Source organism: Eucalyptus grandis, chromosome 5 (genome assembly GCF_016545825.1).
Source record: "Eucalyptus grandis isolate ANBG69807.140 chromosome 5, ASM1654582v1, whole genome shotgun sequence".
Taxonomy (NCBI): domain Eukaryota; kingdom Viridiplantae; phylum Streptophyta; class Magnoliopsida; order Myrtales; family Myrtaceae; genus Eucalyptus; species Eucalyptus grandis.
Window position 1 is genome coordinate 45444831 of NC_052616.1, and position 23898 is coordinate 45468728.

Sequence of the window (23898 nt, forward strand, 5' to 3'; positions counted from 1 at the left end):
CTAAACCTATTCCCTCCCCTCGAGGGATAGGTTGTGATAACAAGACATAGAGGAGACAGAGAGATTAAGGTTGAGAGTGAAGGGCATAAGCCAAGGACCGCTTTAACGGGCAATGCTTGAGCTTATCAACCAAATATGGGGATATTGATTTTGGAAGTTTTAGAACCCTATCTTATGAAGTTGGAAAATTTTCTATTTTATGTATTTATTTCCTGGCAAGTAAATCTTTTAGAGCGTACTCTTGAGTATATAATACCTGTTTAAGCTTAATGGAAATTTAGAACAATTTCTATCTCAACATGTTATCAAGAGTCATATAGGGCTCATGCCCCTTTCAACCCCAGCCTTCTTCTTCCTTTTATTTCTTCTTTTTTCGAGGATGGTTGGCATGGCCTTGGAGAGTTTCGTTGCCACCATAATTTGCCATTATAAACCCTTCTTCTACTCTTCCTCCATTTGCATATGTCCACCACTTCCTTTCTTTACGTCTCACAGCATCCAATTACTTGCTATGAAAAGCACATGTTGTCCTGATTCTCAAGGGAGAAAACGTTTTCTATCATGTCGATGGGATTAAACCGTGTCCCTCCAATACAACCCAAGCAGCTTTTTGGCAACAACATGATGTTGCCATCATGACTCTTCTAATTATATCCATCTTAGAATTGGTTTTACCTCTCATTCTTGATACATCAACTAGCAAAGCCATCTAGAATGCTCTTAATGCCTCTTTTCGGCTCAACTTCTGCTATCCATATGCTCTCTCTTCATCTCAATCTTCAATGTCTGCAATAGAAACAAGATGAATCGGTTATTGATTTCTTTAAACATGTTCAATTCAAAGCCAATGAGATGGGTGCTGGAAGCAAGCCTCTTGACCTGAAGGATTTCGTTGTCACATCTTCTATGGTCTTGATTTGATTTCCATGACATTGTTCCTACATTACTTGACGGTTCTAAATCAGTCACATTTATAGATTTTCAAGGTCTTCTCTTTAGTCATGATAGTATTAAGGCATTCTAAAAGTTGTAGGTCTTCGAACCTTTATCTCAAGCTAACTCTATTATAGCGAACTCTGATCAACGAAATTCCTCCACCTCTACCTCCATTCATCCTAGTTCCTCTTTTTTGGCCGTGGTCATCCAAATCAATTATTGATTTCCTCCAGCATGCTAAATCCATTGCCAATGAGATAGGTGCTGTAGGCAAGCCTCTTGAGTCGGAGGATTTCATTGTCCACATCTTCCATGGTCTCGATCTCTCCACGACATTGCTCTTACATTACTTGATTGTTTTAAATCAATCACGTTTATGGATCTTCAAGGTCTTCTCCTTAGTCATAACAGTATTAAGGCATTCTAAAGTTGCGAATCTCAGAACCTTCCTCTCAAGCAAAATCTATACAACAAACTCTGATTAAGGCATTCTAAAAGTTGTAGATCTTCGAACCTTCCTCTTAAGCTAACTCTATTATAGCAAACTCTGATCAACAAAATTCCTCCACCTCTACCTCCATCCATCCCGGTTTCTCTTTTTTAGCTGTGGTCATTCAAATCAATTATTGATTTCCTTCAGCATGCTAAATCCATTGCCAATGAGATAAGTGTTGTAAGCAAGCCTCTTGAGTCGGAGGATTTCATTGTCCACATCTTCCATGGTCTCGATCTCTCCATGGCATTGCTCTTACATTACTTGACTATGTTAAATCAATCACGTTTACGGATCTTCAAGGTCTTCTCCTTAGTCACAACAGTATTAAGGCATTCTAAAAGTTGCAGATCTCAGAACCTTCCTCTCAAGCAAAATCTATTACAACAAACTTTGATTGATGAAGTTCCTCCACCTTTATCTCTATCTATCCTATTCCTCTTTCTCTTTGGCTGTGATCGTGGTATCCATGGTGCCGAACAAGGTTGACTACGGTATTCCATCTATCAACATACAAATCACATTGCTGTCACATGCTACTATTGCCCTTTAGGTATGCCTTGTTACTCACCCTCAACACACACTCCTTCGTCTACTTCATCTTATCAATCCTCTTACTTTCCTAATGCTAACTTAAGCCAAGCCCTTCTCCCTCCGTTATTTTCATCTACCAACATCCTACCTTGGTACCCTGACTCATGTGCCTTTCACCTTGTCACACTTGATATACAATCACTCTCTATCTAGGAAGCTTAGAATTGATCAGATCCACGAAGCATGGGAAATGATAAAGGTCTCAAAGTCACTAAAATTGGTACTTCATTATTCATTCCTATATTTCAAATATTTCTTTATGTTTAAATGATGTTCTTCATGTTCTTGATATTTCTAAACATTTACTTTTGGGTACAAAATTTGTGATTGACGATAATCTCTTTTTTTGAATTCTATCTTACCCACTTTCTTGTTAATGATCTAATGAACAAGGCGATTCTTCTTTTTGGCCTAGTAGTGGTTTTCTTTACACCATACTGCAACAACCTTTAGTGCCCACTGTCAATATTGTATAATAGACTACCATGGATGGTTGGCATCAATGTCTTGGCCATCCCCATAAGCATCTCTTACAGTTTATGATCAAAGAAAATAATTTACTGTGTGAGTCCACATGGTTGAGTCAGTTATATACAACCTATCAATTGGGCCAGGCTAGTCATCAATCCTTAGGATTGTCTCCAACGCATTTGTTTTTGTTAGAATTTTATTTATAGTGATGTTTGGGGTCCTTCTCGTTATGTTTCAACTAATGGTTATTACTATTTCGTTGATGATTGCAAAATTTTTATTTGGTTCTATCATTTTAAAGGAGAAGAATACCTCAAGTGCCACAACTTGACACTGGGGGAGGGGACACATAAGTACTGAAACTTCCTAAATGTACATTTAAGTGCTATTTTTTTTTTAAATTGAATACTTAAGTGCCAACTTCGGCGAGACTTGCTAAAATCTGAAGTTGCATTATTTTATTAATAATTCCAGTTTACGAGGCTTGCTTAAATTTTTACTTAGTAATCCTTGTCTAAAATGATGTTGTCCTTCATGTTTCCCCTGCCGCTGCTTATTGCCAGAGGCCATCACTACCTTAGGTGAGGGTGGCCGGCCTTGTCAGCCCTAGGGAAGGTCGGTGACCCTTAGATCTAGGCAACATCGGCCCTTACCTAAGGTTGGTGACCATTGCTTGACCAAGGCAAGGCCTCGCCAATCCCAAGCAAAGGCTAGCAACCCTCATTAGGCTCGGGCGAGGACTTGTTAGCCTAGATCTAGGTGAGCATCGTCGACCCCAGGTAAGGGTTGTCGAGGCCTTACCTTGGCTTGGTAATGGTCACCAACCTCAGGTGAGGGCCAGCATCGCTCAGATCTAGATCTAGGCACTCGAGCTCGACCTTGGCAAGGGGAGCTGCCACCCTTGCCTAGGGTCAGCATCGGTCACCGGCTCCTCTAGTGATGGGCAGTTGGCGAACCCTGCCATTTTTGTTTTGTTTTGTTTTGTTTTTTTTTTTTACCATTTTCTATTTTAAATAAATTTTGGCTTTCTTTTTTTTTTTAATATGATTTTAAAAAATTCAAAAAAATTATTAAAAATGCCATACATTGAATAAAAAATCATGTTAGTTGTTTGGTCGGAAATTTTCAACATTGGTACTAAATTGTCAATTTATAGTGGGTGTCCTTCAATATGTGACATTGACAAGATCGGATCTCTTGTTTGCCATTAATAAAGTTTGCTAATTCTTGCATGCACCAACTGAAGATCACTGGAAAATGGTAAAATGCATCTTGCACTATCTCAAACATACAAGGTCATTTGGTTTGCTTCTTTCCCAATCCAATGATATCTCTTGCAAGCCTTTTCCGATGGTACCTTTGACGGCAGGACTGGAGTGTATGCTATTTCTCTTAAATCTAACTTGAACTCTTGGAGCACTAGAAAACGGAGAACCATAGCGCGGTCTTCCACAAAGTCTTAGTATGAAGACCTTGCCGATGCTACAGCTGAATTAATCTGGCTTGAGACACTCTTTGAAGAGCTTGGGTTCCCTCTTCAGGGCTCTTAAATCTGAATTAATATTGGTGCAACTTATTTGTCCACAAATTCAGTTTTCCATGCTTGTGTTCAACATGTTAAAATTGACTTCCACTTTGTTTGTGATTTTGTTGCCAAATGACAATTTATTGTGTAGTTTATTTCCAGCTGATTCTCTCAACAAATCTCTTCTTGCAACACATTTTGATTTTTTACGAGACAAGTTGAAGATTTGGGGTCTTACTCTTCCACTTGAGGGGGGTGTATCAACCAAATATAGGGCTATCGATTTTGAAAGTTTTGGAATCCTATCTTTAGAAGATGAAAAGTTTTCTATTTTATGTATTTCTTTTCTTGTAAGTAAATCTTCCAAAATATACTTTTGGTTATATAAATATCAGCCTAAGTTTAATGAAAATATACAACAATTTCTATCTCAACAGTGCCGTAGTCATGATGGTCATAGGCCAATTGGGATAAGACATCCGTCGGAGGTGCAAAGGAGGGATGGCAGCTGACAACATTTGGTCCCGACTGAGGACAATGGTAGTGAATGGTGGAGATGTTAGGTTAAAGGATGATTGGAACTATGATTTGAGGGAATTTTGGGGCTTTAATTGTTTATTAGGTGTAATGTGATCTTTTTGTTGTTGTTTAAAGGTATGAAAAATGTATTTAAAAAACAGAGTTATGAAAGTGGTTTTGGGGTGAAAAGTCAGATGCAATTTTATAATTTTTCGAAGTTATTATTTCTTTTTTTGTGAACACGGTTAAATTTAAAAGTAAGCAATATCTTTGTAAATTTAGCTAAGTGATGCTAGGATATTGTGAAGAGGTTTCAAAAAAAAAAAAAATTCAAAACAAGGTGACAAATGTACAAGTGACCATTCCAATGAGTGAGCTATTATTAATGACTAATATTAATTCGACATAACCTTGTTCTCAATTTGACACCACACAAATTGTACCTTGGGTTGCTGCGGCTCAGTTGGCAATCGTTCGTTTGCCCCTCGATGTTGCTGCAACCACACCTTCTCTGCCATTGTGATGAGTAGCCTTTGGATTTGCACAGTAAGTTATCCAGAAAATTATCAAAGAAGTTGTAAATTTATTGGACTTTCCGCCAGTCATATACTTTTCATTTTAGCTAATTTAGTCTTAAACCTATTATACTTGTGTTAATTTACTTACAAACCTTTCAATTGTGCATTTTTAATCCTAAATCTTTTGACAATTTGCAAATTTAATTTTAAACATTTTAATAATTTATCAATTTTGTCTTTTCGACTAATTTTGATCAAAATTCACTAACGTAGGTAATTATTTGAAATTGTCTGATTTTTTTTTTGCTTTTCTGCTTTTCATTTTTTCTAACCCAAGGCCAACAAGGCCATTGGTTGATGCTCACCGACCACGATCGAGCGTGTCGGTCCATGCTTAGATTTAGGTAAGGGCTACGATGCCGTAGACGTTCAACAAGTGAAGGTCACGGCCCTCATCTAGACCAAATGAGGGTGCTTCAACCCTCATCAGCCAATAGGCAAGGGTCACGGTCCATGCCTGGATCTAGGCAAGGACCAAACGCCTTCTCTCATGGTTGAGGAGGGCCATGCTGACCTAGAGTTAGAAAAAATGCAGGAAAGAAAAATAAAAAATAAGAAAATAAGAAAATAAGAAAATTTTATAGTAAATTTGAAAAAAAACTGTCCATATCGACATCGGTCATATCTCATAAGGCAATTGACATTGACTAGATTGTCATGCCAATAATTTCTAGCTAAAATTTTCTAGAAGGATTAAATTGACACAATTAGAAGAATTAGGACTAAATTAGTTTAAACATAATAAATTTATAACTAAATTGGCTCAATTGAGAGGTTCGGGACTAAATTAACATAACTGCAATAAATTTAGGACTTCCTCGATAATTTACTTGTGAGTTGCCATATTGTGAATTACTCGTGAATCGAAGGATGCCTGTAGACCTTCGGTCAGAACCCATGACCTCCAATCCAAGGTCACGTCCATTGTCGTGATTATTGGAACCAAAAAATTATATAAACTTTGGTAATATGGAGCAATAGCACAAATACTTAAATGGAGGGAGAACTTCTTACTGAAATGTTTTCTCTTTGGCTTGGAATATATAACTCTCAAATTCAGAGTTATATATAGAAGTTGAATGCCTGCAAATGTCAACAATAGCATTTAATGAAGAAAGCAAAAACAGCCCATACATGGTTGTCCTAAGCACAAATGTCAACGATAAACACACAATAAATATGAACATACAATGTTAAAAGACGCCCGACAACTACGGTAACAAAATTCTTCAACTGCCCGTTTTGAAGAAAATGTTAGCACACTTTATTTTTGAAGTTGGTGAAGAACAATCAGCTCACCATAAATCAAGACTTTCTTTATTTTTTTGTCCTCTTTCATTTGTTGATTAGAGCTGTTGTCATCAAAAATCAATTTTACTATTATTTTAATAGCCTCCCTTAATGTGATTGGAAATTAACAACACCAAGCATTTTTTTTTTTGAATTTTTCGAACGACTCTATTTTTGTTGGTTTTGCCAAAATATCTGCAACATGATCTTATGATCTATAGAAATTAAGCTCAATCTCACAATCTTTGTTAACTTCCGAATATAGTGATACTTGATATTATTTTACGGGTTCCTTCTCTCTTCAACTCTAGTCGTTTTGCTATTGGAGCTTGAAATTAATTTGAGCGATTCCATCTTCAACCACTTAAAAATATTATTAACATATTTCTGCTGTGAAATAAATATAAAATAATTTAATTGATTCACTTCAAGACCTAGGAAATATGATATAAATCCTAGATATCTCATCTCGAATGAGCTAGCCATAGTCATCCTGAATTCACCAAACAATTTTTCACAGCTCTATGTGAATATCAAGTGTTCAACACAAAATCATACACTTATTATATCAACGTTAACTTTTGACTTATGTACATTGATACTCATACGAGCACTTTTAAAAAATCAAGCTCTTACAGATGCGTGTCGTTGCATGTGTTCCAAGCTTGATGTGTTTGTTTTACCCTATGTAATGTCTTTTTTGTCTATTTGTAAACTTGACTTTCATTGCATTTCTTCTCATAACCTTGTTGTTGCTCCATATAAACTTTCTCTTTGGGGAAACCATTAAGAAATGCTAATATCACATTTGTTTGATGGATCTTCCAATGATTTTGAGCTGCAATTGCTAAGATAATTCGAATGGTAATCATTTGAGCCATTGGTATAAATACTTCAAAAAAATCAATACTTGACTTTTGCTTGTAACCTTTTACGACCAGTTTTACTTTGTAACAGTCTACCTAACCACTGGGCTTGTACATTGTTGTGTACCAAATTGACACCAATGGGCTTCTTAATGGGTGCTAAAGAAGTCAGAACACGTGTCATTCTTTTCAATGCAGTGGGTCTTTTATCCATTGCTTAGATTTACTCCTCATCTATAGTTGCTTCATAGTAGGATAGCAACTAAGCAAAATTTACCATGTTTCATCAATGATTTTATTACTATCGCTATGCCACATAATCCTTGAATTTCGCTAGCATTTGTCGCCATTGCTGTGAACACATATGGAGGGTTCTATAGCTACTATTGGTGAAGAAGATGAATTATTAGGCAAAGATAACGAATCTTCAGCTGAAGATTATTTTGTCTTTCCCACCGATAGTTCATATTTAATGGTCAACCTTTTGGTTCTAATCCAAGGCTTTATCTTAAAAAGAAGGACATCTCTACTAATGATTACCTTTTAAAAAATTGACTTGATTATATAGCTTATAACCCTTAGTCATGTCAGTGTAGTCGATGTAGATGCATTTCTAACTTTTATTAGCCAACTCTTTTCCTCCGTTTATATGATATGTGGGGATATGTCATGCACCCAAACACTTGTAAGAATGATATATCTAGCTTGTTGCTACTTCAAGCCTCTTTTGGGGTTCTTCCAAGAACACTCCTTATTGGACACATGTTTAACACAAACATAGCACACATGATGACTTCTGCCAAAAACTTCTTGGTTTTTTTTTTTTTTAGCTTTTAGAATACTTATCACCATTTCGAAAAATTATATAATTCTTTCTTTTTGCTACACCATTTTGTTGAGAAGTATAGTTGACAGTCAACTGACGTTTTACTCCATGAATTTAATAGTACTTGTCAAATTAATATGAAATAGATTTTTTTTTTTGTATTTGATCTCGATGTCTCTAGATTAAAGCTAATATGTTTTTCATCATAGACTTTACTTCTTTAAATTTGCCAATAACTTTTGATTTTCTTAAGAAATATACCCATGTTTTTCTTGTAAAATCATCTAAAAAAATTAATGTGTACCTTTTTTGTATGAATGATTACACCTCAATAAGGTCATAGATGTTTGTATTAACCAATAAGACTGTCCACACATGGTTGTGCTAAGCACAAATATCAACAATGAACACACGATAAATGCAAACATACAATGTCAAAGGACAGCATAAATATGGCAACACAAGTCTTCAGCAACTCTTCTCGAAGAAATGTTAGCACCCTTAATTCTAGAATTTGGTAGAGAACATAGAACCCATCTTAAATCATGACTTTCTTGATTTCCTTTTATCCTCTAGCATAAAATGGTCATGAGCGTTTTCACTAAAAACCAATTTTACTGTTATTTTAACAGCGACGAGGGCATGAGAAAGAGGTTGAGCGCGAAAGAGGGATTAATGGTGGGGTCCCCGGGGGGGGATAATTATCGTACTAGGCCATGGTGGGTGGTCGGTCAGACAGCTCGACGGGACAGTACGGATAATGTGTTGACGAACGGAGGAGCGACAAAGACGGTGGGCTGCCTCCGCTGTATGGGTGCTAGGGTGTGAACTTTTGTGCGCGCGTGCACGACACAGAGTACGACATCTGGGCTCCGATCTTGCTCGGGGAGAAGTAACGAATTTTTAAGAAGTTTAGACTCAAAATTAAAATTAAAATTTTGTTCTTATCTGAATTGTTTTTTTTTTTTTTTGGAAGATCAATAAAAGTTTCTGAGAATAAAAGAGAGTCATGCTGCTCTAAGTTTTTGCGATGTTAAGGGAATAAAGACTTCCAACATAAAAGAAAAGGACATAAAGACAAATCATTGACATGCTTGCGACTCTACTCAGTCTAGAAATTCTTTTGAGATGGAAAAATACATAATAATTGGTGGTGGGATCGGCAATGTGAGGTCAACTGTAAACCAAGATTAGCTAGCTGGGAGATCTGTTGTAATGCGATATCTATGTAATTATAAAGGCTGTATTTTTCTCCTTTTCTAGTTGGATGTCAAAGTGATCATTTGGCAAGTTGAGATTGATCGGGCTCTAAAGTCAGGCCTAAACTTAGATTCTGACCACCCATGGGTGGGGTTCAGATTTCTCCCTAAATGTCATTGCCGAAACCGTCCAAAACATCTTGAATCTTGTGCCTTAGGCCGGCCTGAGCTAGCTAATGGTTTGCTAGGCCCATGATCATGAAATTTGCTCGAACCATTTTCTTTTTGAACCGTGGGATAACAGAATTTGACATTAACCATTAAATGTGCAAGATGTCTTTGGGGGTGTTTGGTTGGGCATTCCTAAGGGGTTTGGGCCCCAAAGCTCTTTGGGGAAATTTTTTGGTGTTTGGTAAATATTTTGAAAACTCCTTTGCCCAAATATGAGCATTTCGAATGCTCAATGCTCAATGCTAAAAGCTGGGGAGGGGCAGATTGAGCATTCGGCATTTGGGAAATTCCATGCCTACTGTTCATCTTTCTTCCCCATGTCTTCCCCATGTCTTCTTCTTCTTCTTCTTCTTCTTCTTCTTCTTCTCGTCTTATTCTTCTTCTTCCTGGCCACCAGGCTTCTCTGGTAGCCGCCGCCGCCGCCTCCGCTGCATGAGGGTTGCGCATCGCTAATGACCACCATTTGGGGGTGGCGCGACGCGCGACCTAGGCGGCGTCGCCTACAATTGAGCGAACCAAGCGACGCCACTTCTGCGTGACCTCAAGCAACGCCGCACAGGTCCGCATGACCTCGGCGACGTCGCCCGAGGTCCGCATCGCTTGAGGTCATGCGAACCCGGGCGGTGTTGCCGGTTCCACGCGAACCCGGTGACACCATCCGAGGTCCGCGCGACCTCATGTCCGCCAAATCTCGGTCGGGGCGGACGGCCAGATCTGGCCTCTACAACCTCAGGCGCCTGAGGTCACGCCTCCAGGCAACGATGGTGTCGCCTAAGGTAGCGCGACCTCAGGCCGCTAGATCTGGTCGTTGGATGGCCAGATTTGGCCTCTGCACCTCCAGGTGCTTGAGTTCGTGGTGACGGTGTCGCTTGAGGTCACGACGGCCAGATTTGGCAGTCCGGCACCGCTAGTCGCCGGATTTGATTTTCAGATTTAAAAAAAAAATTAAAAGCAAAAGTCCATTTGTGATAAGTTTTGCCAAATAGTATTTTTGCACAAGCCACTTTCCAATGTGTAATTTGCTAAACGTCCGAGCAATCCCGAAAACCCCTTTATTCTAAAGATATTTGCATTTGGCCAAAGGCATTTCCCCAAAGTTGAACCAAACGGGCCATTTGTTTGCTTTTTACTAATCAGAATATCGGTTAGAGAAGGAAGAACATACTGTCCATTATATAAAGAGTAAAAATAATAAAAGTACATGTATTGACACCTAAATTTTGGCTATCAATTTAAGCATTCATAAAAAAAATTAGGGATTGATCCTGACTTCTAAACAAAAATATTAGGTAAATTGCACCTATATATTACGAGCATTTGCATTAATAATTAAGTAAATTGATATAGGTTTCATATTTATTAGATCGGCGGCGAATGGATTTAAGCTAGTGGTCTTGAACTTTATGGCCAAGCCCATTATTCCATTAAATATCCGAAATTCATATATGGTGCCAAGATGGAAAATTGATTAATCTACAATACTATAAAGGAACATGCGGCATTATTCTTAAAGTGTTCCCACATCCAGAGGTATTAGAGGAAGTAAATATGAAGAAGATGGCCAGATCAATTTTGGTGGGCATGGGTTATAAGGCCAAAAGAAGAAAAAGAAATAACATTCAAGAAAAAATGCTTGTGCATTCACAAAAGGAAAGTCCAGCTCTCACTTTTCTTCAAAGATTTACTTTTTCGCCGGTGTGCTCAACAATCTCCGGAGCCGTTCCTCCACAGCGCAGCCTTGCCGAGCTATGCCAAGCCTTGCCAAGCCACGAAGCAGCAGCTCACGCCTAAGTCTGCCGAGATCTCTGTCAACGAAGCTGCCGGTTCTTCGCTGCACTTGCCGTTTCTCGTTGTCTGCACCACCGCAAGCTCCAGCTTCGACGACAAAGCTGCTATCCAGACGTGTCCCGAGCTTGACGTTCACCGTTAATTTCCAGCAATTTCAGGCTAAGTCCGACCACTGCTCGGTTGTCCAGCGAAGGCAGCAACTCCACTCAAATTCTAGCAGCGCTCGAAAGATTCCCTGCATGTTCAGTCCAGTATTGGTGCCAACGAATCTAACAACGTCCAACTTGTCGTCAGAGCTTCATCACACTGGATTCTTTAATCATACTTTTGTTTAGTGAAAAGTCCAGGAACATTGAAGTCCATCCTACCGTGTCCAACACTTCCCGAGGACAGTTCAGTGAGCCTGTCGTGAGCACTTCCTCGATAATCCTTTAATGTCGCTGCCCTTCCTTCGGTGGTCAAACAGCCTATGCCCTTGGCTGAGACAACCAGCTGCTGTGAGCCCTCTCGCCAGCGGCCATACCAAGAGCCGCACTAGCTTGATCTCGACCACTGGCCGCCACCATCCTAGCTGAACCGGTCGTTGGTCCAATTTGGGAACAAATCTTCCAGTTAGGTAATTACTCAAATTAAATTTTATTTTTGCTTTTATTATGATATCTAACATTGCATGTTTTGAGTAATAGACATATCCCAATTGTGATTATTTCCTAATTTGCAACATGCACATAATCGGTGATTCAATTTTAAGGCTTGAAAGATTTTATGGATTGATTAGTGGCAATTCCAAAGTAAAATTGATTTGCATGTTAAAAACTTAAACCAAGTTGTGGATTGATATGGGTTTAAGAGAGTTTGACTTAAGTTTAGGTTTAGTAATTCATTAGTCTCTGTAGGAGGTCACAACAACATGCATTTGCTAAATCCTAAGGACGTTGGAATATCTATTAGCAAAATGAGTAGCAAAACGTTCGAACATGCTTAAAGAAAGTGAGTTTGGGCTCCATATCATGTGGGCTTCTTTCAGTACTTCAGTGGGCTAAGAGGGCCCTGGATCTCTCGGCCCAGCCATGGGCTTATCTGATATTTTGCATAGGTACAATGCTAATTATTATTTCATTATAATACTATGCTTTTAACTATGCTATTCTGTACCAATAAAAATTACCATCACACTATGAAGGCCTAAATGAAAAATTACTTCTAAGCGGTTATAGATAGATGCAAGGATTTCAGAGTCATCTCTGGGGTGAACGTTCCATCTGACAGATTCTTAAGCATATACACTTCCTTTTTATTTTTGTTGGGAGTAAATCTTAACAGCTTGGAAATTTAATGTTTCTGAACAGGAACGGAATCAATAACAGAAAGCAAAGTCACATGTGAATTCAAACACAATTCGAAGTCGCATCCAATACCGAACAAGCTCTTGAATGCGAAACGTGTCTCCAATGTCAAGAACTCCTTCAGAATTTCAGACCTTAAAGTCAATAATATAAAAGCTTATCAACTTGGAAAATGATCGATGAGTTTGCCCTGTACGTTATTGTGGAATGAGACGCTTTTGTCCCCACTGGAAAAAAAGTATATGGCGAAGAAAGAAAAAGAGAATTCAACAAAAGTCAGGTCTTGGAAACTTATATTGAGATTCTCGTCATTGGCCGCTGCCTTATCTTCTCCATCTCATAGTCCTAGCTGTAATAAGCTGGATTTATATATCACTTAATGTCAAAATTATAAATGGAAAACACTTGCTTTGCTCAATTCTCTTTTGTGGAATGTTGAGCTAAATTGGCTGCTCTGTACTGAACCTACTTTCCTTGGATCTTATCTCTTTTCTTAATTTTAGATCGCTTTCTTTTAGCAGACGCAACGATGGTTTCTTTTCCTAGACTTATAATTTTTTTCTTGATTGCGTTAATACAAAATTTCCAAACTGGTACCATATGATACATTTACTTGAGAATAAATTTTGTCTCACAAAAAAATTTAAATTGATATCTAGTGACACATTTATCAAGAACTAATTTTTGTCTCACATAAAAAACTAAATTGATACCTCAAAAGCAAATATTCCTGCATATCTAATGTAAAATTGTGGATAGAGGGTAGATTTGGGTCAAGGGTTTCATTTTGAAAGTTTTTTGACAAATGAAAATTAAGTTGCATAAATGTGTCATGAGATACAGTTTGAGATTTAAAAAAAAAAAATTAGTTTAGAGTAAATGTGTCAATAACAAGATCAATTTGAAATTTTTATGGTATTAATCCTTACTAATTTAATGTAGTTTGAATTCCCCCATAGCAAAAAGGAAAGAGAAGTGAATTTGACATGAAATGACATTAAAATCTTTTGTTTTTTTATTAGTAAATTATATTTGATAATTATAATTATATTTGCAAAGGATTGCAAATGGGTTAAAATGACTAATAAGATGGGCTCTGGTACTAAATCCACCTACTTTTCACCAAAAAGACAAAATCATCTTCAATCATTCAACTGCAATTTAAAGTGGTGTCACAAAATTTATTTATTTTCCTTTATTAAAAGTTATTATATTTTTATGTAGAATCTAGTTACCCTAATTAATAATTTCACATATTTTGTTATTGTTTAGAATGGACATCCCATGTATGTTAAAGGCACTATCTTTTCATTTTCATTGTTAGATTTTACTGTCTTAGAAATTGGTTCTCTCGAAAATAAATTTTTTTTCATGAAATGTAATTCTTTTGTATGTTACTGAACAAAGTTATGGATTAATCGGTAGGTAGAATCTAGAGATAGAATTTTTAATAACACAATCACTTGTTTATATCCTTTCACTTTTGTTGTACATATCATTGTGAAATCCTTTTTTATCAGTTGTCTTTATATACAAATACATGTAATGGGATGATTGAATGCATTTAAAAAAAAAAAATCTCTCTAAAGATTTTCCCAAATCAAATCACAAGTTCAATCTCCAATGTGAAAATTTAAAAGATGAAATTTACTTAATCAAAACATTGTCTAAAATAAGACTTTTTTTTTAACAATACCTGTGAAATCTCATCAATTTCGATAAACGAAAATTAATATCTTCCATGAAGTTTATATGGAAAAAATATCAAGATAAGAAATAGTATAATGATAAAATATCAACAAAAGAAAGGGTTTGATTGTGTTGAAAAGCTGTCGATCTTTTTTTTTTTTTTTTTTTTAATGGATTCTATAGACAATTGATCCATAAATTGCTCGACTATTAGATAAGAATTGGGTATCTGATCAATCCATGACCCCCAAAAAAAGTATAAAACTTAGCTTGATCAATGATGCCCACAAATCCCGGGCTTGCCCCCTAAGATGTAAAAATGGAATGAAATTTTGTGTCGTATTTGAATAAAGTCTGTAACTAAAAGCTAAAATAAGAATATTGTTAGTCTTAGGCTTCCATCTGATCCTTTCCCACCTCATATTCCAAGTCATGGTCAGGTATATGAATTCACAGTTATAATTGACTTGATGACAATACAAATTAATTGCAAAAAAGACTTGCCCCGCTTAATTTGATGTAACAATTAGGCTGAGTTTTGCGCATTCAGGGACATGACCACTATATATGGGCTTCCTTGTATATTCTAATGAAAATTAATTATATCATGACTTTCATATTACACTTACTTTAATGGCAAAATTTCTCACCAAATCACTTATTCGTCACATTGGAAGAAAAATGACCACTTGAGTACTTTGAGTGATAAATTGGGACAAAAGGTCTTATGGAACATTTTTAATAGAATTTTATCCCTAGGTGACTTTTTATGTAGAAAACAAGTCCAACATGGGTAATGAAGTGGCCCTTCATGGCAAAACAAAGACATATATTTTAAATATTATCTCTCTCTATAAAAATAGACACATCTCTCTCCGTTTATTACCTAAACTCTCTCTCTTTCTCGTTGTTTGCACTCGCTCACTGTCTCACTCACTCTTTTACTTAATCATTTAATTATCGTCATTCTCTCAAGTGATCACTTTTCAGTGAACTTTGTCACATCCATTGGAAAAAATATTAAAATATTTTCATGTCATATTTCGGATAATTATTTATTGAAGTTGCATTGAAGTGATTTTCACAATAAGCATTGTACAAAGGTTATAATATTTTTAATGTCCTATAGTCTTCGTTGACCTTATCTCTTTTGGAAATGTTTACCACTAATACAAATTGAAAACTAGCTAAAGCATATTATTATATAATAGGACAACTACAATCCTAGGACTTCTCGGAAGTTGTTATGATTGGACGGTGACGTGGGAACCAGAAAAAGGGCTGGGATGCTCGGACGGAGTTTCCCGTGTTCCTATCTAATCGAATTGGGCGTCCAACATGGATTGCACATATATTTAAAAAAGAAAAGTTAAACAATTTGCATAAGCAAGCTGCAAGGATTAGAAGTCAATGGTGTCATAAATAACTATTTCTTAATCTGGACCCCGAAATCCCTGATTTTTTCCCCAAGAAATCAGTTCTTTAGTCAACAATTTTTTCTAAGCATACAACTAATCATCCCCCTATCTCTCTCTCTCTCTCTCACTCTCTGAGATTGTCAAGTCACTGAGCAACACTCGAGGGAGAGAGAAGCAGAAGAATGGGGTTTGAGAAGAAAGATCTCGATGTGGTGTTGGTTCCGAGTGGCTTGCTGATTATGTTCGGGTACCATCTGTTCCTCCTCTACAGATACCTCCATCAGCCTCACACCACTGTCATGGGCTTTGAGAACTACAACAAGCGCCTCTGGGTTCAGGCCATCATGCAGGTCTAATCTCTCTCCATCCAGTTCTATTTTGATCCACCGTACGTTCTTTGATCAATTAAAGATTGCCCGAGAGCGCAGCCGAACTCGCACTCCCCCAATTCCCACGCATCAGACCAGCAAAAGCTCTAAACTGTGATCTGTGCCGTTCCCTTGTCGATCACCCTTATCGAATTAATGGTCGCTCGCTCAGTTTGTGTGAAATTCACGAAAAGGGTCATGGTGAAAAGAGCTGAAACTCGATCGATTCGGGTGCTTGTGCTGTCTCTGTGGCATTTCTGATCAATCAAAGCTCAAATTATCAACACAATGTGATCTTGCAGGGTGAGAGGAGGGACATCGGCTCGTGCGTCTCAGTGATCTCTTCGAACATATCCGCAGCGACGTACCTGTCCTCTGTCTCGCTCACCCTCTGCTCCGTGATCGGGGCTTGGATCAGCAACAACACCAACAACTTCTTCGAGAGCGGCCTTGTCTATGGTGACACCGACTCCACCACTGTCTCCATCAAGTACGTCAGCCTCCTACTCTTCTTCCTCATCGCCTTCTCATGCTTCGTCCAGTCTGCCCGCCACTTCGTCCACGCCAACTACCTGATCAGCACGCCGAGCCTGAGCGTCCCTCTGAAGAGGGTCGAGGTTGCTGTTATCCGAGGCGGCGATTTCTGGTCTGCTGGCATTAGGGCACTGCACTTTGCTCTGAACTTGCTCTTCTGGTTCTTCGGACCAATACCCATGTTTGTTTGCTCCATTTTCATGGTCCTATTCTTGCACTATCTCGACTCGAGCTCCACTCCGTTGATTGAAGAGTTTGATGGGAGGCAAGTGGTGAAGAAGGTGGAGCAGAGACTGTCTGAGATGGCAACGGCCATTCACATGCCTTCTCATCAGAATTAGATCAGGCAGGAAGAAAAAAACACTGTCAGAATCTTTCTTGAGGTAGATAGGCAATCCTTTGCTATAAACTGCATCAATTGTACTCAAAAACAGGAAAGGTACTTTACAGTTTATACAATCAGCTCTTATATTCTCGATTGGCCCTGTTTTCCAAAAGTTTAAGGTGGAATGACCTCAATTTTGGTTGAATTCTAAAAAATCTTGATGTAAACACTGGTGCTTCAACGATCTCTTAAGAGATCATTCATAGATTGCTTTGGCTATTGATCACTAAGTAAAAGATCTCAGCCGTTAAATCGATCTTTATAGGATATGAGACTTTATACGAAGACTACCATAAGATGCACCTGCTTTCAGCAGGATCCGAGTAGAAATTTGAATGAGCATAGAAGCATCTATATTGAAAAATCCCTGCACTTTTGTCCCCGCCGAAAGTGCTTGTTACTGCACATGTAATGAAAAGCTTATCATGTAAATTCCAAATATAAATCAAAGTCACATACGCACCAAATAAGCTCATGAGTGTGAAACGCTCCTCAACCTCGAGCACCATTTAGAATTAGGCCTTATAAGTGGGCGATATAAAAGATGGTTCGATCGTTGCCGAAGTCTTCAGCTTGCCCAATATATAATACTGGAATGAGATGTTTTCTCCTTGATTGGATAACGTCGAAAGCGAAGAAAAAAAGGACAAAACTAAACAAACGTGAGGAATTGGATATTTACATGGGATTCTCCATCTTTGGCTGCTGTCTGATCTTCTCTGTCTCATATTCGAACTGGTGGTTAGCTATACATATCTAGTTCTTTTTTTTGGTCGAATACATATATAGTTCACTTGAGGACAAAACTAAACAAAAGCCGTTTCAAATTCTCACGTCTCTCTCTCTCTCTCTCTATCTCTAGATCGAAAGTCTGGTTTAGTTTGCATCCACTTCAACTACTCCATCTCCTTAGACGTATAAAAAAAAGTCAATCCCCGCTTTATCTAGGGATTTCACTAAAAGGGGTTAACCCCATTCTTGTTGCTTGTTCCAAGGTGTAACTTAACCAAAACTTATATCTTTATCCTTTTAGTCGACTCTTGCACCATTTGCTTTACCATATAAGCAATGTAGCAAATACACAGGTACTCAAAATGCCTTTCGAAACTGACTTGACGGGTTTTAACTCGATATGAAACACATTTAGTCCTTTTTGTCAAGTTCGCTCCCCCACTTAGAAAAAATGGCACCTCAAGTTGATTAAGCTCTCGCATGACCTTATTAGCCTCACTAGTGAGATTTCATATCTAACCCAAGGTTGGTTGTGGCATGGATTAATTTCTCCGAATGTGCGGAACGAAAAAGGAATTTTAAACATAATGAATCTCACCTTTGAAAAAGCTCTCTTTCGGAGAACTACCCTCTACCCTCATGGCGACAGGTTTCATGAACCCCCGGAGCCGCCCCTTCTTTCTTGTTCTGTTATCCCCGTGCTCCTCCTTTTCAAAGGATTTTGCCTTTTCCTCGCCGGATTTCTCTCTCTGAAAGATTCGAATGGAGGAAGACGTGGGCTCTGATATCCGTCTGGTCTCCCTCTGCAAAAGTCAGGCAAGCTTTAGTCAGAAAACGAAATTGCAATTATGATGGTGTAGTTCAAATGAACAAAAAGAAAATGTTGCCTTTCGCTTTTTGGTAAACTCCACTTAAATCGGAGCATGAATTTCCAAGCATTCTAGAATACAGTCAAGAAAGGTTGGAGGACTATTTGCTTTTCAGATCAGAAGGGGAAGAAAATTGGGTACTCTAGAGTAGCCCCTGCTCTTTTGCAAACCGAACAATCAACGCCACACCCCCTCGTCTACCTCCGTTTGTCATGAACTGCCAAAATTGGCAGATTTTGCAACATTAGAGTTGATGTTAAAGGAGATGCAACAGATACAATCGGCAGCGCCAAAATCGAGATCAAACTGGAGATACCTTTGAAGTCCGGAAGGAAGGAAACTCTGGCTGGACTTTAAATATGAAAGACCGCCCCATGACTGTTCTTTGTGGGGTTATTTATTATGCAATGTTTTGTGAAGAAATACCCTTTGATAAAGCTAAGCTAGCGTCAGAGGATGAAATTTATTTTGGCCAACTGTCAAGAGCTGAAGATCATGAGGCCAGCCCTTTTTGGCAAGCTTTCTATTGAAAATATAATGATACAGCTGAAGATGATGAAACAATTGCTAAGATCCCAGTAAACACCACTCAGACAGTGCAAATTGTTAAAAGAACTACCAGCCTGTCTAGAATGATTGTGGAGGAAATTGAGGAAGAATTAGCAGAAATAGTAAATGGAAATGGCAGCAACCAATGGAACGGGGGTTGGAAGGATTTAAGGTCAGTAAAATGGTTTCGGTGGCTAGTTTTAATAAGCCATCAAGTCACAAATATATATATATATATATATATATATATATATATATTTTCCTTGCATTATGAGCCATTATGGCTCGGAAAGGCCACCTCGATGAAGACAAAATATCAAAAGGTTGTCTTTTAGAGAATGAAAAGGAGATTAAAGTTTTAGAGTTGCTATTTGTTAGACTATGCTTTTATACTCTGCTAATGTCTATCAAAAAAATATTACCATCATCCTAAATAAACGAGCACTAGTCTCAGCTTGGATTTCAAAAGATTTCAGAATACAGTATAAAATTATGAAAAATGCAATCCAGTCCCCAAGGACATGGTGTAAAATTGTGTAATTTATCTCTAAATTTTCAGTTTGTTAAATTTACTCCAACTTTTCATTATTCTTTCGATACTATTTATGAGATTTCGTAATTACACTATCTTCCATATTTTAGACTTTAAGGTGGATATTATTAAAGCTTATCATCCTGGAAAAAAAAGGAAAAAAAAAGTAATAGTTTGATCGATGATATCGGAAGTCTTGAGCTTGGCCAATACGTTAGAGTGGAGTAAAATATTCTCGCCTTATTTGAATAGTCAATGGCGGAAAATTTGGAAAAAGAAAATGAAAAAGAGAACTGAACAAAAAGTCAGGAATTGGAAACTTGTATGAGATTTCCTCCGTCTTCGGCTGCTGCGTGATCTTCCCGTCTCGTTTTCCAAATCGTGGCTCCCCAGAATTGTAAATTTTCTTATAAATCGCTTGAAAACTCTACATGTACTAGTTTTCGTTGACATACGGTGAAGTAGTTCAATCGAGATTCAGATCTCCAAATTTTAAACGGCAGTGCAATCGTCTTCTAGATTGTACCGCATTTTGTTCAAAAAGCTATTGACTTTCCTTTCCGTAATCGATCTTATGGTCAGATTGTCTTTGGCCTAGTTCACACTCACCTCAGTTACTGGAGTTGGCCACAGTTGGATCAGTTCCGAGCCTACAATTGGGGATCGATCTTGCGACTCTTAATTCCAAAAGATTTGGAACTGATCTTAGGGGTTCAATTTTTGTTTGTCCAAAAAAATTCAAATTTTTATAAAAAAATACTAAGATTATATGATTTCACTACAAAAATATACATTGGTAAAATGTTATTATTTTTGTTTCTTCATCATGAAGACCATATTTTGATTCCCATGTGTGCCAAAACTCTTTTTTTAAAAGAATAGTTTGACTCAAGAATCAGACTGGTTCTCTAGTAGAATCGAGGCAGTAGGTTATCTTGTACCTAAACCGGTGGCTCTTTTTCTAAGTAATGGGGAAGAGGACTGAAACAATAGTTATAGTCTTGGAACCAGGAACCAATTCTCCCTAATTTTTGTCGTTTCATTCTTGTCTCTGGATTAAATTGAACCTAATGCTTGCCACTATCAATTATTCCATCTATTTAGATGAGTCAAAAATAGGGCAGTCCCGCTCTATCAAAGGGATTTTACAAAAGGGGAAAACCCCTTCCTTGTTGCATGTCCCAAGGAGTGACCTATTATCTTCTTCATCCTAGTCAATTCTTGCATAATTTGTTTTACCATATAAACAGTGTAGCAAAAACCCAAAGATATTCGAATTGCTGATGTTTTAAATGACTCGATGAGTTCTAACTCGATTTGCAACACATATAATCCTTTCTGTCAAGTTCGCTTCCTCACTAGAGAAAATGGCACCTTGTTATTTAAGCTCTAGCACAACCTTATTAGCCTCACTAGTAAGATCTCATTTCTAGCCCTAGGTTAGTTGCAGCATAGATTAGCGCTCCAATACGTGGAACGGAAAAAGGAATACAAAACATTACTTGTCTAAAATTTTGCAACAGTAAGAAGGCTTCTTCAGAACAATCCATATGATGAAGACAAGATTGATTATTCAGTCATATTTTGGACGCTATCCGTATTGATATGAATCAAAATTAAAAAGATCAGGCCTCCATATAAGAAGGCTTCTTCTGAACAAAACACATAATGGAGATAAGTATTGAAATAGCAAATCAAAAGGGAACAAATAAGAATGTTTGCAGTGCATAATTTTCTACAAATCAATATAAAGATAACAAATCAAGCAAAATATCAACAGTTCATCATTTGGAGATCATGCAAAATCTTCTACAAATTAGTATGAAGATAATAAATTGAGCAAAGTATCAACAAGTTGATCATTTGGAAATCTTTTTTGATTTGTTTTTTATTCAACTTCCTTGTAGATAAAAATGTGATCTTTTATCTTTAACTTTCACCTGATAATATCTCTTTATATATTGCATAACATATCAATAAAAAGTAACGCTTCATCGACTTGAGTTTCTTCAATAAGGACATTAGAATGGAATGGAATGTTTCATTGCATTTGAATAAAGTCTATAACAGGAAGCTGAAATAAGTATATTCTTCGTCTTTGGGTTCTGTCTGGTCCCCTCTCACCTCATAGTCCAAGTCATGATCAGCTAGATATATGAATTCACATTCATAATTTGCTTGATGACAAAAAATTAATTGAAGAAAAAGACTCGCTCTGCTTAATGTTATATGATAATTAAGCTGAATTTTGCGCATGAGGATGTGACCGATCTAGATGGGCTGCCGAGCCTACTTTTCTTGATCTCACCACCTTCCGGAAGGTTTAGTAATGTTACGAATTAAAAACTAGCTAAAGCATTTCATTATAAAGTAAAACAATTACAACGCTAGGGCTATATTAAGTGAAGAAAAAATCACATTTATGTTTAAGACGCAAGTAACATTAATTTTGATGTTATGACTGAAATTGTGAAGTATTGCCTTATAAATCACCATATTTTAGGTCCAATTCTGCAACCAGAACATGCGTATATGCAAAGACCGTTATGATGTAAGTTTAACCTCGACCTCCAATATTATCGATAACCGTAAAAACTTTTCGGAAAACACGTTGCCAAGCCCCTTCTCTCCAAGGCAAGCGACAAACTAGGTTGTGCATCTTGGAAAGAATCTTGAATCTTGAAGTTCACGTGGTCTTCCCGCGTGTCTACCATCGTCGACTTGGAATTCCAACATGAATTTCACACATAAATGCTTTAAAAAATTGCCATTTGCATAAACAAGCCGCCTAGGAATAGAAGTCAATGGTGTCATTAAAAGCTATTTTAAACAACCCCCTAATCCCTCATCTACTCCCCAAGAATTCGGCTCTTTAATCACCGATATTTTCTAAGCAAACACCTTATCAACCACTCTCTCTCTCTCTCTCTCTCTCTCTCTCTCTCTCTCTCACAGAGACACAGAAGCCGAAAAATGGGCTTTGTGAAGAAAGATCTGGATGTGTTGCTGGTTCCGAGTGGCTTGCTCATCATGTTCGTGTACCATCTCCAACTCCTCTACAGATACCTTCATCAGCCTCACACAACTTGCATGGGGTTTGAGAACTTCAACAAGCGATTCTGGGTTCGGGCTATCATGCAGGTCAAATCTCTATCCTTTCAGTTTAATTTTAGTCCCTCTACTTTCCCTGATCAATTAGTGATTGGCTGAGAGCGCAATCGAATTCCAACTCCCTTAATTCCCACACATCCGACTGTCAAAAACTATAAACGGTCATCTGCGCCATCCTCTGACTGGTCGACCTTATTGAGTAAATGGTCGCACTCAGCTTCGTGCGAAATTCACGAAAAGGGTCATTGCCAAAAGAGCCGCAGCTTGATCAATTCGGTTGCTTCTGCTGTTTCTGTGCTACTTCTGATCAATCGAAGCTCAAATTATTAACACAGTGTGATCTTGCAGGCTGAGAGGAGGGACCTTGGCACGTGCCTCACGGTGATCTCCTCCAACATATCGGCGGCGACGTTTCTGGCAAGTGTCTCGCTCACCCTCTGCTCCCTGATTGGTGCCTGGATCAGCAACACCAACAACAACTTCTTCGTGAGCGACCTTGTCTATGGCGACACCCGGCCTACCACACTGTCCATCAAGTACATCAGCCTCCTCATTTGCTTCCTCCTCGCCTTCTCATGCTTCATCCAGTCAGCCCGGCATTTTGTCCACGCCAATTACCTGATCAGCACGCCGAGCGCGAGCATCCCACCGAAGAGCGTTGAGTTGGCCGTCATCCGAGGCGGCGATTTCTGGTCCGTGGGGCTCAGGGCACTGTACTTTGCTCTTAACTTGCTTCTCTGGTTCTTCGGACCAATACCCATGTTTGCTTGCTCCATTTTCATGGTCCTGTTCTTGCACTACCTCGACTCCAACACGTCTCCATTAATTGAGCACGAGTTTGATGGAGGGGAAGTGATCAAGAAGGTGGAGCAAAGAGTCTCTGAGATCGCAATGGCCATTCGCATGCCTTCACATCAGAATTGACCAGGCCTGATTTGTTTGAGTACATCTAGGAAGAAAAACACAGGGTTTGATTTTTCTCGACGTAGATAGGCAATTGCAAAGTGTATCGATTTGAATTAAATACCGGAAATAAGCTTGGAAAGGGA

The 23898-nt window shown here is 38.1% G+C and overlaps 2 protein-coding genes across 2 annotated transcripts; both read left to right on the top strand.

The window, feature by feature from the left end:
• Positions 1-15916: 15916 nt before the first annotated feature.
• LOC104445227 lies at positions 15917-17145 on the top strand. The gene is made up of 2 exons (XM_010059050.3): positions 15917-16119; positions 16440-17145. Exons 1-2 carry the CDS (start codon positions 15952-15954, stop codon positions 17010-17012), a joined length of 741 nt encoding a protein of 246 aa, XP_010057352.2. The 5' UTR covers positions 15917-15951; the 3' UTR covers positions 17013-17145.
• A 5490-nt stretch (positions 17146-22635) lies between these two features.
• Positions 22636-23893, top strand: LOC104445228. The gene is made up of 2 exons (XM_010059051.3): positions 22636-22879; positions 23198-23893. The coding sequence occupies exons 1-2, from the start codon at positions 22712-22714 to the stop codon at positions 23771-23773; spliced, it is 744 nt and encodes a 247-aa protein (XP_010057353.2). The 5' UTR covers positions 22636-22711; the 3' UTR covers positions 23774-23893.
• The last annotated feature ends 5 nt before the right edge of the window (positions 23894-23898 follow it).

Coding starts and splice junctions, on each gene's coding strand:
- LOC104445227 (XM_010059050.3), top strand. CDS start 15,952: ATGGGGTTTGAGAAGAAAGATCTCGATGTGGTGTTGGTTCCGAGTGGC. Junction 16,120..16,439: donor GGGTTCAGGCCATCATGCAG/GTCTAATCTCTC, acceptor GTGATCTTGCAG/GGTGAGAGGAGGGACATCGG.
- LOC104445228 (XM_010059051.3), top strand. CDS start 22,712: ATGGGCTTTGTGAAGAAAGATCTGGATGTGTTGCTGGTTCCGAGTGGC. Junction 22,880..23,197: donor GGGTTCGGGCTATCATGCAG/GTCAAATCTCTA, acceptor GTGATCTTGCAG/GCTGAGAGGAGGGACCTTGG.